Source organism: Salvelinus sp. IW2-2015, linkage group LG30 (genome assembly GCF_002910315.2).
Source record: "Salvelinus sp. IW2-2015 linkage group LG30, ASM291031v2, whole genome shotgun sequence".
NCBI classification, from domain to species: Eukaryota; Metazoa; Chordata; class Actinopteri; order Salmoniformes; family Salmonidae; genus Salvelinus; species Salvelinus sp. IW2-2015.
Window position 1 is genome coordinate 17737138 of NC_036869.1, and position 18116 is coordinate 17755253.

Here is an 18116-nt window from a genome sequence, read left to right on the forward strand (position 1 = left end):
TAGTCCCACTAAGAACAAACCAGATCGGATGGCGTATTGCTGCAGAAGGCTGTGGTAGCCATGCTAGTGTGCCTTGAATTCTAAATAAATCACAGACAGTGCCACCAGCAAAGAACCCTCACACCATTACACCTCCTCCTCCATGCTTCACGGTGGGAACCACACAACTGAAAAAGCGTGTGCGAGCAAGGAGGCCTAGAAACCTGACTCAGTTACACCAGCTCTGTCAGGAGGAATGGGCCAAAATTCACCGAACTTATTGTGGGAAGCTTGTGGAAGGCTACCCGAAACGTTTGACTCAAGTTAAACTATTTAAAGGCAATCCTACCAAATACTAATTGAGTGTATGTAAACTTCTGACCCACTGGGAATGTGATGAAAGAAATAAAAGCTGAAATAAATCATTCTCTCTACTATTATTCTGACAATTCACATTCTTAAAATAAAGTGGTGATCCTAACTRACCTAAGTAAGACAGGGAATTTTTACTYRGATTAAATGTCAGGAATTGTGAAAAACTGAGTTTAAATGTATTTGGCTAASGTGTATGCAAACTTCCGACTTCARCTTTATTTGAACCAAAGCCCAAGAAATAAAACCTGAATTAAAATAATGAGTTTAATTATATTCTTCTTACTATAAAATTATATAATATAAAATAATGGTACAGGACTTAAAAGCATATCTTGTCTTTAAAAAAAAAAGTGCCTTTATTTAACTAGTCAAGTCAGTTAAGAACAAATTCTTATTTACAATGACGGCCTACCCCGGACTACGCTGGACCAATTGTGCGCCGCCCTATGGGACTCCCAATCACAGATGGTTGTGATTCAGCCTGGAATCGAACCAGGGTCTGTAGTGACACCTCTAGCACTGAGATGCAGTGCCTTTGACCGCTGCGCCACTCGGGAGCCCAAAATATTGTCTTGTTAATTAACGGTGAATTACCGTGAGCAGGAAGGGTACATGAACAGGAATGGTATTTGTGTGTGAYGGGGKTATTTATTGGAAAGAAGCATCAAGCTCATCAYGTGCACTTTCACCACCCTCTGTAGCCTAATAAACCGTGCATGCTTTTCCACACAACATAGCATTGCAACTGCAAGTTTTCAACATTCTTATATCAATATTGTCTGAGGACAAATATGAAATTGTACCGACATCACCTGTTTCCATTACACCTGTCGTGAGTTCTCTTTTAATATGGCATGACTTTGCTAGCGTAAAAAGGTTGGATGGAAACATGTTTAAACACATTGATTACTATACCTACCACAATGGGGAAACACAATTTAAACGTTGTTTCCTGCCACATACATATCTAGGAATTGTCGATGAGACATTCCAGTCATTCCACTCTTCTGTGTTAAGTACTGGGATACGGACCGCACCTGTCGTTACTCACCCACTAATGTTCTACTCAGTGGAATGATTTGGTTGTCAAGGAAGATTAGGAGCATGTATGATGATGATACTGATCAGGGTTCATAGAGAAGCTGCTTCATCTGTTATCAAGAAATACTMATTTGGTTTATTTATCCTAAATCCTCCCATTGAGATTAAAAACTCTATTTATGGGAGACGTGACAAGATAGCATCACATCTTTACAATAAGCAATAGTGCAAAAAMAATTGTGGTGGTGCCCTCTAATGGGTAAAAACTGTGAGGCCATGGAGACATGGTAGCTCCTTAAAAAGGGTAGGCTATGACTGTCAGAAAATAGACAAATGACTACCAAACAAACACCAATGCATTTCGGCCAGGGGGAAAGGTTTGAATACAATCTTTATGCCCTGTTGTAGGCAGATACCAGCCAAAACATGTTGGTGTTTGTTTTCCATGTTGTTTAGATTTCTACCGAAATGACAGGACAACAAAGGCTTTTTAAATCAACAAGTTTATCCCTCCATTTTCTTCAAGAGTGCATTGATACGAAAAATAAGCCCCACGATAAATTGTTCTACTTGTTTCGATAGAAAAATGGTGGCTATCATCCCTTTTGTTTTAAATGTTGGCCATCATCCCTTTTGTTTTAAATGGTGGCTAACCCTACCACTAAACCCTCCCCACACTCTACCACTTAACCCCATGCACCTGACTCATTTCCTAACCTTACCTAACCCTCTCCCCGGAAATAATTAACAACGAAGTTGGCAAAGTTCAGCTGAAACGTCCTTCAACCTGATGATATGCAGATTTCCACCCACACCCAGACTGCACTATAAATATAAGCCAGCAGGGTCCTACTGTATGCATGCATACAAACAGCACAAATATGGATGAGATGAATATGGATGAAGAACATGTTCTCAGGTAATTCACCATAGTACCAATTGTTTTACTCTGCTAAATTGATGCTCTATCTAAATGCAATTTGTGATTTTAAGAAAGTATCAAGTTTGAGTAGGCTAAATTTTGAGTTAAATAATTATTCCATCACCACAGTTAATTTTCCCCATTCACTTTTCTCTCTGCCTTTTAGGAGATCTTGGGACGTGGGAAAAGATGTCCCTGTCATCCAGGATGAACAGACTTCTCAAAAACTAGTGAAACTTCTGCAATGGCTTTCCTTCTTTATTGTTGCCCTTCTTGTATTTGCTCTTGCCATATTTAGTAAGGTAAGATGTTTTGGTTTAAGGAAGGATATTTGTTTGCAACTACAAAACTATTGGTAAAACTTTACATTTAAGGAGCCTTCAAGAGGATTGCAAAGGATTTAGAAGTTTAGAACAGTTACTTTTTACATAATATGTAGTTCATATATCATTGAAAACTCATAACTCATAAACACGTAAATTGATTGATTGATTTTATTTGCCAGTAATAAAAATACATATACACACAGAACATGCATTTTAAAAACATGACAGTGGTAGCACAGTGCTTGTTACAAAATGTATTACATACATACTTTAAATAGATACATTACATAGATACAGATATGAAAATGGTTCTATTGTTCAATCATAGCCAGCTTTTGACATTCTTTTTAAATTAAGTTATGGTCAGAAAAGCTTTAAGTTGCTGTGGTAGTTTGTGCCACTCAAAAGCACCGGTATATAAAAAATGTGTTTTTACCAGTCATTATCAGTCTCTGGCTCTGGTGTTGAATTGGTGGACATCTCTAATAAAAGTAATTAGATAGGTACCTGGGCGCTGAGTCAGTAATAATTGTGTACCATACCAAGTTGGATTAATACATCCCTTATCTCTACAGACAGCCAGCCTAGATGATTAAAACGATATACCTGCTGATGATGGAATTGTTATTTGGGGTGTTTGTCAAGAGTGAGCTGTGATGTGCTAAAGCATCACTTTTTGTAAATTATTCATAAACTACGTATTAACTAAATAATAACTGGCTATACTTATAAAGCGGTGTCACAGAGATATGTCTACACACCACACACACGGAATCTATCCACCTTATTTAATTTAACCTTGATTTTCACAGGGAAGTCCCCATTGAGATCATGTCTCTTCTGCAGTGGAGCCCTGCTTCCCACAATCTTGTCAGATTACAAAGCTGTGTATTTATTATCATTGTACATGTTTTTTTAACAACTCATTTGAGTCGTAAATATCAAGTCTTGAAGACTTACCAATATTATCCCAATTTCATATCTCTATTATTTTTTGCAGGGATCCTTTCTGCTCCTGGTAACACTGTCAAGTAACGCCACCTATACAGTCCCAGCTGACCAAAAGCCATGCGCCCTCCTCAGTGTCAGCTGTTCAGTGATTGCACCAAGTGTCTTGCTCCTCATCAAAAGCCTGTGGAAAATATTCTTCAAAGACTCAGAGAAACCATCAAAGAAGACAATTGTGTGGGTAAGCACCTGTTCAAAAGTTACATTATTTATTATTGTTCCCCTAGATGACGTATCAGGGACAGATCTGCTAACTTGTTTTGTCTAGGTGAGCAGTGCCAGTAGATTGAGCCAGGTTCACGTCATTTAGTTTGGGAATGAGGATTAGATGCTCCAGGGGAGTGGGGGAGCGTAGGGAAATGTTGCCCTTTTAAAGCTAAAGGGATAGTGTGCCTGGTTTTTACCGCTATCTTAATAATTGTCTTACCTTGAGAGACGTTTTGTTTGTCCGTGTGCTTTTGTAAATGGCTTTAGGATTACATTTGTATGTTAAAATACCAAAACTTAGTAAAAACACTGTCGTCAATGAAGTTAATGCTTAAAATTACAATTCATTGTATGTTATGAAAGCGGAACAGCATCGGAGGGGTAACATCTCCAGCCCAGTCATAAATAAATGTAAGAGTCTAAGCTGTTTTAAGATGGTCATACCATGGATCATTTAGCTATTTGATTTTGATTTTTAGGACCCCTTTAGGCATAATATATATATATATATATATATATATATATATATATATATATAAATGATTTGATAAAATATAGAATTTGGCCTTTACTACAATAGCCCATATAAACACATTGAATAACATATTCCTAAATGCCCCCCAAAAAATGCAAAAAATTCATCACAAGGAACAAGGTTTTGAAGTGTCTGACCTATATCTAGATGATACATATAAGAAAGCTCCAGTATCTGAAATATCGGGGACACCAGGCCTGGTTTTCATAGCTGATTTTGAAAAGGCTTTTGATAAAGTACGACTGGAGTTTATATATAAATGCCTAGAATATTTCAATTTTGGGGAATCTCTTATAAAATGGGTTAAAGTTATGTATAGTAACCCTAGGTGTAAAATAGTAAATAATGGCTACATCTCAGAAAGTTTTAAACAATCTAGAGGAGTGAAACACTATCGGCATGTCTATTTATTATTGCCATCGAAATGTTAGCTGTTAAAATTAGATCAAACAATAATATTAAGGGATTAGAAATCCGTGGCTTAAAACGAAGGTGTCATTGTACACTGATGATTCATGTTTTCTTTTAAAACCACAATTATAATCTCTCCACGGCCTCAGAGGHTCTAGATACTTTTGCTATCCTTTCTGGATTAAAACTAAATTATGAGAAGTGTACTATATTACTTATTGGATCACAAAAAAAATGCACATTTTACATTACCGTGTAGTTTACCAATTAAATGGTCTGACGGAGATGTGGACATACTCGGTATACAAATCCCAAAAGAAAGAAATGATCTCGCTCCAATACATTTTTATAGAAAGTTAGCAAAAATAGGTAAGATCTTGCTACCATGGAAAGGAAAATACCTGTCTATTTGTGGAAAAATTTACATTTTTACATTTAAGTCATTTAGCAGAAACTCTTATCCAGAGCGATTTACAAATCACCCGTATTAACTCTTTAGTCATATCACAGTTGACCTATTTGCTTATGGTTTTGCCTACACCTAGTGACCTGCTTTTTAAATTATATGAACAAAAAATATTCAATTATTTTGGAACAGCAAGCCAGACAAAATTAAAAGGGCCTATTTATATAACGAATATGCATTCGGAGTGCAGTAAATATTAAACCATTAGACCTCTCACTAAAGACATCAGTCATACAAAAGTTATACTTAAATCCAAACTGGTTCTCTAGTAAATTGGTAGGAATGTCTCATCCTATGTTCAAGAGTGGCCTTTTCCCTTTATTCAGATTACACCTGCTCACTTTCGGTTGTTTGAAAAGGAAATAATCTCCAAAATATCGTTATTTTTTAAACAAGCCTTAGAAAGTTGGTTGCAATTTCAGTTTAATCCACTTGAAAAGACAACAAATATTGTGGTATAACTCAAATATACTAATAATACACTAAGAAATGTTGAAAAAAAWTCGAATTTTAGTGAATGATATCATAAATAGGACTTGTGGAGTTATGTCACACATGCAGCTAACACAGACATATGGAAATGTCTGCTCTACCCAAAATCACAATCAATTAATTGCAGCATTACCACAAAAAGTATAAGGGGGAAAAAGTAAGGAACTTGTATGTCGGCTCTGTATTAAAGAACATACATGGTTAAAGAAAAGTGTGATAAATAAAAACATATACCAATTTAATTTAAGGACCAAAAAACTGACAGCTGTGTCATATAAAATTGCAAAATAGTTGGGAAGAGATTTGCGATGTACCCATTCCATGGCACATGGTTTATGAATTGATACGCAAAACAACACCAGATTCAAAACTTCAAATACTATACAAAATTCTTGCAACCAATAGAATGTTATATATATGGGGGATACAATCTTCCCAGCTCTGCAGATTTTTCTGTGAGAAGGCAGAGTCATTAGATCATTTATTTTGGTATTGTCCATATGTAGCTTGTTTTTGGTCACAGGTCCAGGAATGGCTGAAGAATTGCAACATTTGCCKAGAACTAACGCTGCAGATAGCAGTACTGGGTGATTTGAAAAGCCATAGTCAATCAATCAATAATATAATAATTATTTTAGCAAAAATATTTATTTTTAATTTACAATCTGTCGAAGCTATGAGAATAGAAAGGTTCAATTATTTTGTGAAGCATCACAGCACAGTTGAAAAATATATGGCAAATAGAAATCCAAAATGGATGATGTTGAGAGATAGATGGGATGGAACTGAAGGGTGGGACTAATAACAAGATAACCAATGTAGAACATACAGGGTCTGTAAAATGTATATAGGTTCAGAAATTTTGTGAAATAGCACAGTCACAAATAGAAATCAAACTGGATGGACATCAGAAATAGAGGAAGGACTAAAAACAAACAAAGTATAACTATTGTAAAATAGATTGTGTCTGTAAAATGTGTATAAGATGTATAAACTGAAGGTAGAAGCCTAAGTGTTTATTAGTTTACTCCAATTGGGGGAAGGGTGGTAAGGTTTGCGGGGAATAATAAAGGTATATTCTTAAAAAAGTATGTATATCTATATAGGTATGTGTATGTATGTGGATATATATATTTACCCCAAAAATATATGGGGGATTGGAAATGATGCAGACAATTACATTGATGGAAGCAACAATCTTTCCACAATATTAAGCTGATTCACCCCTTAAGAAAAAAAGAAAAAAAGAAAGCTCCAGTACCAGTCAAAAGTTTGAACACACCTACTATGCAAGGGTTTTTCTTTATTTTTTACATTGTAGAATAATAGTGTGGACATCAAAACTATGAAATAACAAAAAAAAGTGTTAATCAAATCAAAATGTATGTTTTATTTTAGATTCTTTAAAGTAGTCACTCTGCCTTGGTGATAGCTTTGCACACTCTTGGCATTTTCTCAATCAGCTTCACCTGGAATGCTTTTCCAACAATCTTGACGGAGTTCCCACATATGCTGAGCACTTGTTGGCTGCTTTTCCATCACTCTGCAGTCCAACTCATCCCAAACCATCTCAATTGATTTGAGGTTGGGTGATTGTGGAGGCCAGGTCATCTGATGCAGCACTCCATCACTCTCCTTGGTCAAATAGTCCTTACGCAGCTGAAGGTGTGTTGGGTAATTTCCCTTTGAAAAACAAATGATAGTCCCACTAAGAACAAACCAGATCGGATGGCGTATTGCTGCAGAAGGCTGTGGTAGCCATGCTAGTGTGCCTTGAATTCTAAATAAATCACAGTTACACCTCCTCCACCATGCTTCACGGTGGGAACCACACAACTGAAAAAGCGTGTGCGAGCAAGGAGGCCTACAAACCTGACTCAGTTACACCAGCTCTGTCAGGAGGAATGGGCCAAAATTCACCCAACTTATTGTGGGAAGCTTGTGGAAGGCTACCCGAAACGTTTGACTCAAGTTAAACTATTTAAAGGCTATCCTACCAAATACTAATTGAGTGTATGTAAACTTCTGACCCACTGGGAATGTGATGAAATAAATAAAAGCTGAAATAAATCATTCTCTCTACTATTATTCTGACATTCAACATTCTTAAAATAAAGTGGTGATCCTAACTGACCTAAGACAGGGAATTTTTACTCGGATTAAATGTCAGGAATTGTAAAAAACTGAGTTTAAATGTATTTGGCTGAGGTGTATGTAAACTTCTGACTTCAACTGTATATATWACACATATTTAACCTACTTATTTGGGTAGGCATAAAACTTCCTCCATACTTCCATAAATGTTTTAATCCAGTACCAGTTACCTTCAGACGAGTCTCTAGATTTTGGGGATGTCTAATGGTCTGCCAAACACCGCTCTAGCTCTGCCGCCTTTCACTGCAGATGCGTAAGAGCGATATCGGTGGATGCGGTGGATTGAGACGCATCCAATGCAAAAAAACAGAACTGTATCTCTAGTTTAAACCGACAGATTTTTATGAGAATTGTTTTATTATGCTAATTTGATTTCCGCGGGGCGTGGACATCGACCTTAGGGGGTTAAGGCCAGATCGTTGTATTTCAGGAACATTATGGGTTATATTATATTAGTTTCCCTCAGAATGTTTTTCATTCTTTAGCATTACATTTGCTTGCGTTTAATGATACTATTGTAATTATGATAATGTACACTTTTCCAGGTGCTGTGTGTCGAACTCCTGGTGTCGCTGGGGACAGCGGTTCTCACCATTGTTGCCATGCCATTCTTCGGCATCGTGACCAATGTGATGATGCTGAACAGCATCAGCATCCTGTCCTCCATCTTCCAGGTGTGCGCTCAGTGCATTGCGAGGGAGAGGAAGCGATTCATAGTGCCCCCAATCATCTCATTAGTCCTCATACTGTCAGGCTACGTGCTCTTCATCCTCAGTTACCTGCTGTYGAAGGAAGATAGGGGGATGAACATCTGGATCGGACTGGCAATTGTGGGGACCATCTTTGTCTCGCTGAACTGGTGGGAGAACTACAGCACCCTCTTCAAAAGCKCCTTCCTGAACAGTATATGCGAAGACATAGCGAGATCCAGGAATGTGGTGAGCATCCTCTCCAGTCTGGTCCGGATTCTTGTCACTGCAGCCGTGGTGGGGGCATACGTCCCTCTGTCTGGCAGAGTCTGGTCATCGGTGACATCAGTTCCAGGGGATGTGGGGTTGGTGATCCTGATCTTGGTGGCCATCCAGATAGTGTCCTCCGCTCTGTGCCATTGGTTTGTGGTGGTGGCTTGCAAAATGCACGCCGTGCGGCGAAGCTTCCTGTTACCCATGTACCTGGCCTCGTTAGGTGTTCTGGCAGCGTTCGTCGCTCCTGTCATTATCTTCTTCCAGAATTCAAGTGACCCCAGAGGTGCTAACTACACCATCACAGAGTACTGCAATGATATCACATATGGCAGGGGCCTAAGCGGCGATACTGTCTGGTTTGAGAGGCTAGTCAGGGACATCACCCATACCCTCTGTCCCCAGGACATGACCGACCTAACAGAAATGGGCCTCTTGGGAGGCTCTGCACTCTGCTGGTGGTTGGGTTGGATGCTGTGTACTATGTACATCTGGTTCCTCCAGCTTCAGCGCATCGAGAGGACACAGAATCTGTTTGTGCGGAGGATGTACGAGGGGGCCTTTCTGGAACAATCCATACTGCTCAACATGCGTTTTGAGATTCAGAGGAAGAAAAAATTGTAAGAATATTGCAAATTCTGTGGAGGGTGGGAGAGTTTTGTATGTATGTGCATGAGAGAGAGTGCCAAATTACGATTCTAACGTTTTCTCCAGCCACAGGCAAACTGACCCAGTCACAGTGTACCTGTGTGCAACAATGTGGCATGAGAACTATGACGAAATGATGAAAATGATCATCTCGATGTTCAGGTACAGTCTGACGTGTTTACATGATTGAGAACGACACAATTGGCAGAGTTAGCAGCTTTTTAACGCAAATYATGTGTTTTTTATTTGTTTCTTTACCAGGCTGGACAAATACAGGCCAAGGAATAACTCCAACAATGATGTGAGCTTCGAGTCTCACATTTACTTTGATGATGCTTTTAAAGACGTGAATGGTAGTAAAGAACGGCATGTGAACGAATACGCAGAGAACCTGGTGGAGGTTATCCGAGAGGTTTACAAGTAAGCAGTGTAACAAATGTTAAAATAAATGATGATCCAATATGCACAGAATTAACTGCATATATACTTTATGTAATGTTTAATCTGTAAAGAAATTMATACATGATATCATAATGTCGATGTACTAGAAAAAACAAGAGACATTTATCAAGAATAAGTTTAAAAAAAAGAAACCACATATTCCTCTGAAAACCACCAGGGGGTGCTCTACCCACATTCTCCTCCATTTGTAACAAATCCCAAACCAATGTCATTGTTTGTTGAAGTGTGTGCCTGATAAAAAMAAATCTGAAGAACTGGAATGATGGCCAAATTAATGATTTTAATAACTCTTACGCAATCAGGAATGTCATTTTTGTCCAAGTAGAAAACAAACTCAGACAGTAGGGAAAAACGTTTAAAAAAGGGTAAAAAGTTGAGTCTAAAGTAAGCATAAAAACCTAATGGGACTTTCCATGACAATGTCATCAGGGTAAATTGTCACTTCAGGGAACGCGCACAGTTGACATCTCCTCTGACAGCAGACAGGTGCTGGATTGAGGCCAAAGGGCATTTGGTGTAGTGAAAAATACCTGCATGCGTCAAAGCAGTGAGTTTGGTCCCTACTGCTGTGGTGATCAGTGTGCTAATGTAACTCAATCCCAGCACTGCTAACCCAGTGTACACTGCAGATTTAACAGTACGGGTGAGAATAATAATGTACATAAACTTTCCCTCATTTCATCCTTTAAACCTCAGTATCTTCAATGAGGAGGATTCATGCATCTTCAGAGAGAGCCCACCCCTTCCATGCCAGAGGATCCTGCGCACCCCTTACGGAGGTCGACTGGAGTACACCCTCCCTAATGGCAACCTGCTGATGGTGCACTTTAAGGACAAGCTACTGATCCGCCACAAGAAGAGATGGTCTCAGGTGAGACAATGCTGTCAATATACAGTTTACCATGTCTCTGTGAAAGGTCTAACACTATTTCAATTTTGATTGTACAATCACGAAGCTATGCTTTCATTGAAAGTGATATACTTGAATTAAAGTTGGATGATGGAGTTAAATTAGACATGAAACCACAGACTTGATTAGTTCACTCACTGTTTCAGATTATGTACTTGTACTACATTCTCGGCTGGCGACTCACCAGGAAGTATTTCAAGAAGTTTGAGCAGGGTGAAGATGAGAGCGAGCTAAGGGAAAAGATGATGGTAAACAGCATAAACAATCATTTTTTATAATTTTAGCATCTTTACTTGGATAAATTGTTAAATTACTCTTATAAAGGAAATGGGACTGATACTCGTGTATTCTGTTAGAAAGAGAAGGACAATACCTATCTACTGGCTTTGGATGGAGACACCGACTTCCAGCCCTCTGCTGTAATGCTCCTAATAGATCGACTGAACCTTTATCCACGTGTGGGTGCGGCATGTGGGAGGATTCACCCAACAGGCACAGGTAGGTAAATCTTTCGTGTGAATCGTAATAAGAATCAAATGATTGTTAGGGAGATGTCATATCTGATAGACAGCCACAACTGAACAATGTACCCGGATCATCTTTTTGGTTAAATTGTTTATTGGATGTACTCACCAACCAAGACTATTTAAGTTAAAGTTTGAGTGCAATGGTACCTGCTTTTTTTACTATATGTACCCGGTCCTAAAACAATATTGTATGTGAACACTATATGTACAGTTAGGGTATAATATACATCATCTATCATACAGATATCTACTCAGGTCCTATGGTCAAATGGAATAAAATGTGTTTAAAGTACATTCATAACAGTTTTTACAATATAACACTAGAGATTAAAGGCAAGAATATATCCTAWGGTGTGCTAACACACGTCGGATCATTCTGTTATATTGCCCCAGGTCCTATGGTATGGTATCAGAAGTTTGAGTACGCGGTGGCCCACTGGCTTCAGAAGACTGCAGAGCACGTGTTTGGTAGCGTGCTCTGCAGCCCCGGCTGCTTCAGTTTGTTCAGGGGCGCAGCCCTCATGGACGACAACGTCATGAAGAGATACACCACTAAGGCCACGGAGGCTTGCCACTACGTACAGTATGATCAAGGTAAATCTTTATTGCTGGACAACACTCATTCGAAGAACACAGCTGCTTGTCTGTGTAGTCCTCTCTCGTCTACAGTTCCTCCCTCTGCTCTGTCACAGGTGAAGACCGCTGGCTGTGCACTCTCCTGCTGCAGCAGGGCTGGAGGGTGGAGTACAACGCTGCRTCCGACGCCTACACCAACGCCCCCCAGGACTTCAAGGAGTTCTATAACCAGCGGCGGCGCTGGGGGCCCTCCACCATGGCCAACACCATCGATCTGCTTGGCTCAGGGTCTCTGACCTCCCAGAGGAACAGCTCCATCTCCAAACCCTTCATCCTCTACCAGATTCTCAGCATGGCCGCCTCCATCCTAGGCCCGGCCACAATCTGCCTAATGATCTCAGGTATCCATGGCAACCTGCCTGTCAGGGGCCTCATACAGCTCTAGCTTTGGGGTAGTTTGTTGTTGGAATGTAACAGGATACAAACATTTTGTAAACTGAAGGAAGATGAATATCGTTCATAATAATTCTGGTCCTTTCTCTTTTTCAGGAAGCTTGTCATTCATCCTAGACATCGATCCCAACGTTGCTTTGGTCCTTGCAACAGTGCCCCCTGTGGTGTACCTGTTGCTCTGCTTCAAGCTGAAATCGGACACACAGATCACCATAGCAGCCGTCATGAGTGTCTTGTACGCTTTCCTCATGATAGGAACGGCATTATCCATCGTAGGTAAATGATGACACTAGACTTCWTCGCCATCAACATAAATTAGAACCTCAAGAATACAAACCTCAGATTTACGGACTAACCGGTCAACGTAATGGGCAATATCAAACTGGGACATTCATTAAATACAAAACGTCAATTCTTTGTCATTATGTTAACTATCTCTGTTCATCTCAGGTGCTATGGTTGAGCAGCAAACCATTTGGACTCCTAGCGGCCTGTTTATCATAGGCCTGGTGCTGATGAACATCATCACAGCAGCGCTCCACCCCAAGGAGTTCCATCTGGTCGTCTACGGCCTCCTCTACTTCATCTCTATCCCCAGTGGTTACCTCCTGCTGACCATCTACTCCATGGTCAACATGAACAACGTGTCCTGGGGCACTCGGGAGACAGGTGTCCAAGTCGCTGCGCCACCAACCAAGTCCATCACACAGCGCATCCTACAGGCCAAGTGCTGCAAGTTTCTCTGCTGGGACAGTGGCAAAGTGGCAGAYCAGAATAGTCAGGCGCCAGAAACTGTTGTGTTGGCTAATGAGCCAAAGGTGAAACCTAATCTGACCTCTCAAGACAATAACAGGTATTTACATTTTGAGTGTCTGGAGTGTTTACATGATCCCACCACTTCTGTGTAAAAGCTAAGCATTGGATCTGTTTTTTTTTTAAGCATAACTCCAATATGTGAAATACTTGACAGGTACCAATTTGTGCACCTCAATGATAAGTCCTTATTCTCCAAGGCTATATGTTGTATTCCGCAAGGCTCTGGTTCGGGAGTGTTTCATTATTTGCATATACAATATTTGTCTATCTAACGTCTTCAAATCTTTCTCTTAAAGTGTGTATTTKAATTTTCTCCTATTTTGATGTGTGTATTGAGAAAGTTGTGTGGAATGCACACCAAATAATGTTTGATTTATTTCGTTCTCATCAGTTCTCATCAGTCTACTGAACAAAGTGAGTATATTTTTTAATAGATCTATTACAATCTTTCCACTATGTGACTTTAAGATAAAGACATTAAGATACTTTCTCACATTTGTAAGATAATAACACGCACATTTAGACTTCACCTAGTAACCGTTACTCTGCACACTGTGCTAACTATGTCCCCTCTTCATTATACTGATACTCCCTGTATATAGCTACATTTTAGTGTATTTTATTTTGTTCCTCTTGTGTAAGTTACTAGTTTATTTTATATMTTTTTAAACTGCATCGTTGGGAAAGGTTCATAACAAAGCATTTCTCTGTAAAGTTTACACCAGTTGTATTYGGCGCATGTGATAACTAAGATTTGATTTGATTCTTTGTATCTACAGACTGGGTAACACAACTGCAGACTAAGTCCTTTGACTTCCCTCTAAATGAAGATTTTCTTGTCAAGGTAGATTTCCTATATTATTACCAACATAATATTATGAATGACATAAAAGTTACAAGATACATATAAAGTTGTCTAACCGCTTCACGTTGTTGGTATGTCACTATATCCAGAATCACATATGTTTCACTATACACTGTAGATATCTGACTTGACTATTTAATAAGTGTCTCTTGGTGTGCTTCAGGAAGAGGAGGACTTTTGGAGASAGCTCCAGAAGCTCTATTTGGAACCTCTGGCTGAGGATAAAGAAAAACAGAAGAAAATCACAAATGACCTAAAGGAACTGAGAAACAAGGTATGCTGTATGCATAGCTCCTGTTTTGACTGGGCGGTTCTGGGGGGGGGGGGTCCCCTTTATGATAAAGCATTGCATGCATCTATAATCACATTTGTGTTGTGTCATACAGTTTAGAAGATGCGTTTTTAGGGGCTTTTTGGGGCTTTTTTGTTGTTGCAGGGTCTGGGAAGAAATGGGCCTTTTTATAAACCCATTTCAACATTTACATGAAATAAGATATTAGCATTATCTTTTTTAATACCACACAAATGACAGAAATGAGTGGCTACTCTGACAGTGACAAACTGACAGCAAGATGCTTTTGGGAAACTGGGCCTGGGTCTTGAATGCAAACAATAGCCCAGGCCAATAAAGAGACACACAGATTGTACAATATTAATAGGAATATACATAAAAATGTATTACAAATAAAACTATTTAAATAAGTATTCAGACCCTTTACTATGAGACTCGAAATTGAGCTCAGGTGAATCCTGTTTCCATTGATCATCCTTGAGATTTTTCTACAACTTGATTGTGGTAATTTCAATTGATTGGACATGATTTGGAAAGGCACACAYCTGTCTATATAAGGTCCCACAGTTGACAGTGCATGTCAGATCAAAAACTAAGCCATGAGGTCGAAGGAATTGTCAGTAGAGCTCTGATACAGGATTGTGTCGAGGCACAGATCTGGGGAAAGGTATAAAAGAAATGTCTGYAGCATTGAAGATCCCCAAGAACACAGTGGCCTGCATTTTTCTTAAATGGAAGAAGTTTGGAACCACCAAGACTCTTCCTAGAGCTGGTTGCCCGGAAAAACTGAGCAATTGTTGGAAAGGGCCTTGGTCGGGGAGGTGACCAGGAACCTGATGGTCACTCTGATAGAGCTCTAGAGTTCCTCTGTGGAGATGGGAGATCCTTCCAGAACGACAACCATCTCTGCAGTACTCCACCAATTAGGTCTTTATGGTAGAGTGGCCAGACGGAAGCAAATGACAGCCCACTGGGAGTTTGCCAAAAGGCACCTGAAGGACTCTCAGAGATTCTCKGGTCTGATTAAACGAAGATTGAATGCCAAGCTCCATGTCTGTAGGAAACCTGGCACCATTGCTACGTTACTACCCTGCCTGAATMTGGAGCTAGAGCCAACCAACTAAGTTCAATGTTAGCCAACTAGCTAACATTGTGCTATAACTAGCAATGCAAATGGCTCTGAGATACAAATAATATTACTACACAGATCATACACCTAACATTAGCTAGCCCTGCCAGCCAGGTAACGTTAGCTTGCTAGCTAACAGTAAGCTTTAACTTGTAATGAAAATTATTTTCKGACAAAATTAGAAACGTATAATATCTGAAAATGTAGCTAGCTAGACTCTCTTACCTGCATGTCACGTATGCCATGGTTGCCCTTAGTTTGAAGATGTAATCCGGAGTCAGATGTTTTATACAACAGCTTTCTGTGTGTTCTCTTTTTGACTCCCTCCGCATATTTGCAATCCAACGCCAGAATTTTCTTCATCTCCTTAGCTATCATACTCTGCATCAACTGGGCATTCCACTAATCTCAAAACTCAGTCCTCCAGAAAGTGAAAAGCATTAGCTAGACCTATGCAGTTCTTCATGTTTTTCAAAAAAGCTGCGTTAGAAAGGATTACCTACACATACCGAGCAGCTCATGTTATAGACAGAATCTTGCTACATGGCAGACCAATCCGAACTCATCTCTCGGATGTCCTGCCCATACATTATCTCAGCCAATCACRGCTAGCGGGAAGGTTCCCTGACTTTTTCCATGGCTAAACCAACTAGACTCGTAATTTAACAACTTTCTTCTTTTTTACAGGATGCATAAAAGTTTGTTATTAAGGCACATTAAAGTTCATATTCCAGAAGGCATTTCTGCCCAAAAAACACATTTTAGTAATGATGCGCAACATGACTTCCTGTGAAGTAATGATGCGCAACATACGCCTTGTTTCCTGAAACGAGTCACATTTTTTWAATTTTCTTAATTTAATTTAAGCTAAATTATTTCAATTTATCAGGGGGTGCTGCAACACTCCTACTTCCCTGCGGCTATGGCTGTATGCTGTCTTTTCATTTCAATGTACATGATATTAGCATCAAGTAGAAGATGTAGAACTTTATGTCTGTCTCTRGTATTAAAGAGATTGTTTCAATAGCACTAAACTATCACTAGTCGGAGAAATCCACTGTTTGTGCATGCTTGCCTGTCTTGTTCATATCCCTTTAAATGAAACTCATTCTCTCTTCATACAGGCGACTTTTCTCTTTTTCATCTGCAATGCCATGTGGCTGGTGGCAACGTTCACTCTTCAGGCCATTGGAACCTCACTCACCATCAGAATCCCAAAATCCAATCTCAATCTGACTCAGACTAGGGAGTATCTATTTATCGATCCAGTAGGACTGATGTTCCTTTTGGGATTTGCATCCTTACTGCTGATTCAGTTCTTTGCCATGTTCTACCACAGGTGATTATTTAAATTATTGATGTATTTATTTATAGGCAGGATCACCAAATTCTAAACCACATTTTCAAAATACTATTTTCTTAAAGTAATTTAGTTTGCCTTGATATTATGATAAATTAACCCATGAAATCGTACCCATTTTATTGCTATTACATTATTATCRTTTTGTTTTTGTTCCTTTAGAATTTACACTCTGATCCATTTTGTGGCATTTGTGAACACGGAGTCCAAGACTAAGAGAAGAAAATCAGACGATGACATGCAGGTAAATTAACATAATCTTGTTGACGATGAAGAGGAACATCTCGAGGGCACAAAAAGGAACCAACACTTTGTTTTCATTTTATATCACATAATTGACATTCCTGTTGGTGGATGACTAAAGATGTGTCTCTGTACCTTCTGACTCCAACTTCACAGATTCCCGACATCCTGGAGATAGAGCTCAAAGACGACAAATACTTTGACACATTTCTGTCTATAGAGAATCCAGCAGCAATCCAGCAACATAGCTAAGAAACTCTAGTGTGAGGTCTTACTACTGAGTGTCTCTTAATGGTAGCAGTTGCAGCTAAAATAGTAGTAGGAGTCGGATAGGGGTACTGCAGTTTTGTGTTAGATGTTGCACAGTTAGATATAGTAATATTGAGGGAGAATGTTCCAAGTAGTATAGATTATAGAGAGTATTTATTGGATTTGATATAGTTAACCTTTGTTTAACCAGGAAAAGACCCTTGAACCTCTTTTGCGAGGGCAGTGTGAACATACAATACAAGAGCAAAGACGGGGACAAAACATTAAAAACAATTGCAGCGGTCAACAACATGTATTATAGCATAACGGAGTATAACAATTGAATGTGAGTTAAATCTCAGAGAAATGTGATATAATGTTATCATATTGTGCTATTTCATGTGTGATCAATTGTTGTAGCTTGTATTCTTTGTATGCTCTGTGTGCTTTCCCTTTTTTTATCAAATGCTTTATTGTGAATCACTTCCTATTAGTATTTTGGTWAGCAGTTATACTTTTCCCTTTTGAGGATGTGGAGATATTTAATTAACTTTTAGTGGAGTTATGTTTGCTATGTATTTATTATGTAACTGAATAGAACGTATAATTTTTTTTTTTTAACTAGGCTAAGTCAGTTAAGAACAAATTCTTATTTACAATTTATAAGCCCTCTATACCGATAACAAATTGTGCTTTGTTTCATTCTGC

At 39.1% G+C, this 18116-nt stretch overlaps 1 protein-coding gene across 1 annotated transcript; it reads left to right on the plus strand.

The window, feature by feature from the left end:
• Positions 1 to 2276: 2276 nt before the first annotated feature.
• LOC111954842 (chitin synthase chs-2-like) lies at positions 2277 to 17411 on the plus strand. Its single transcript, XM_070436141.1, has 17 exons — positions 2277 to 2314; positions 2484 to 2619; positions 3644 to 3832; positions 8462 to 9498; positions 9599 to 9688; positions 9788 to 9946; positions 10685 to 10859; positions 11045 to 11146; positions 11255 to 11396; positions 11819 to 12019; positions 12118 to 12402; positions 12551 to 12730; positions 12905 to 13333; positions 14279 to 14409; positions 16681 to 16895; positions 17079 to 17160; positions 17316 to 17411. Exons 1-17 carry the CDS (start codon positions 2277 to 2279, stop codon positions 17409 to 17411), a joined length of 3687 nt encoding a protein of 1228 aa, XP_070292242.1.
• Positions 17412 to 18116: the final 705 nt, after the last annotated feature.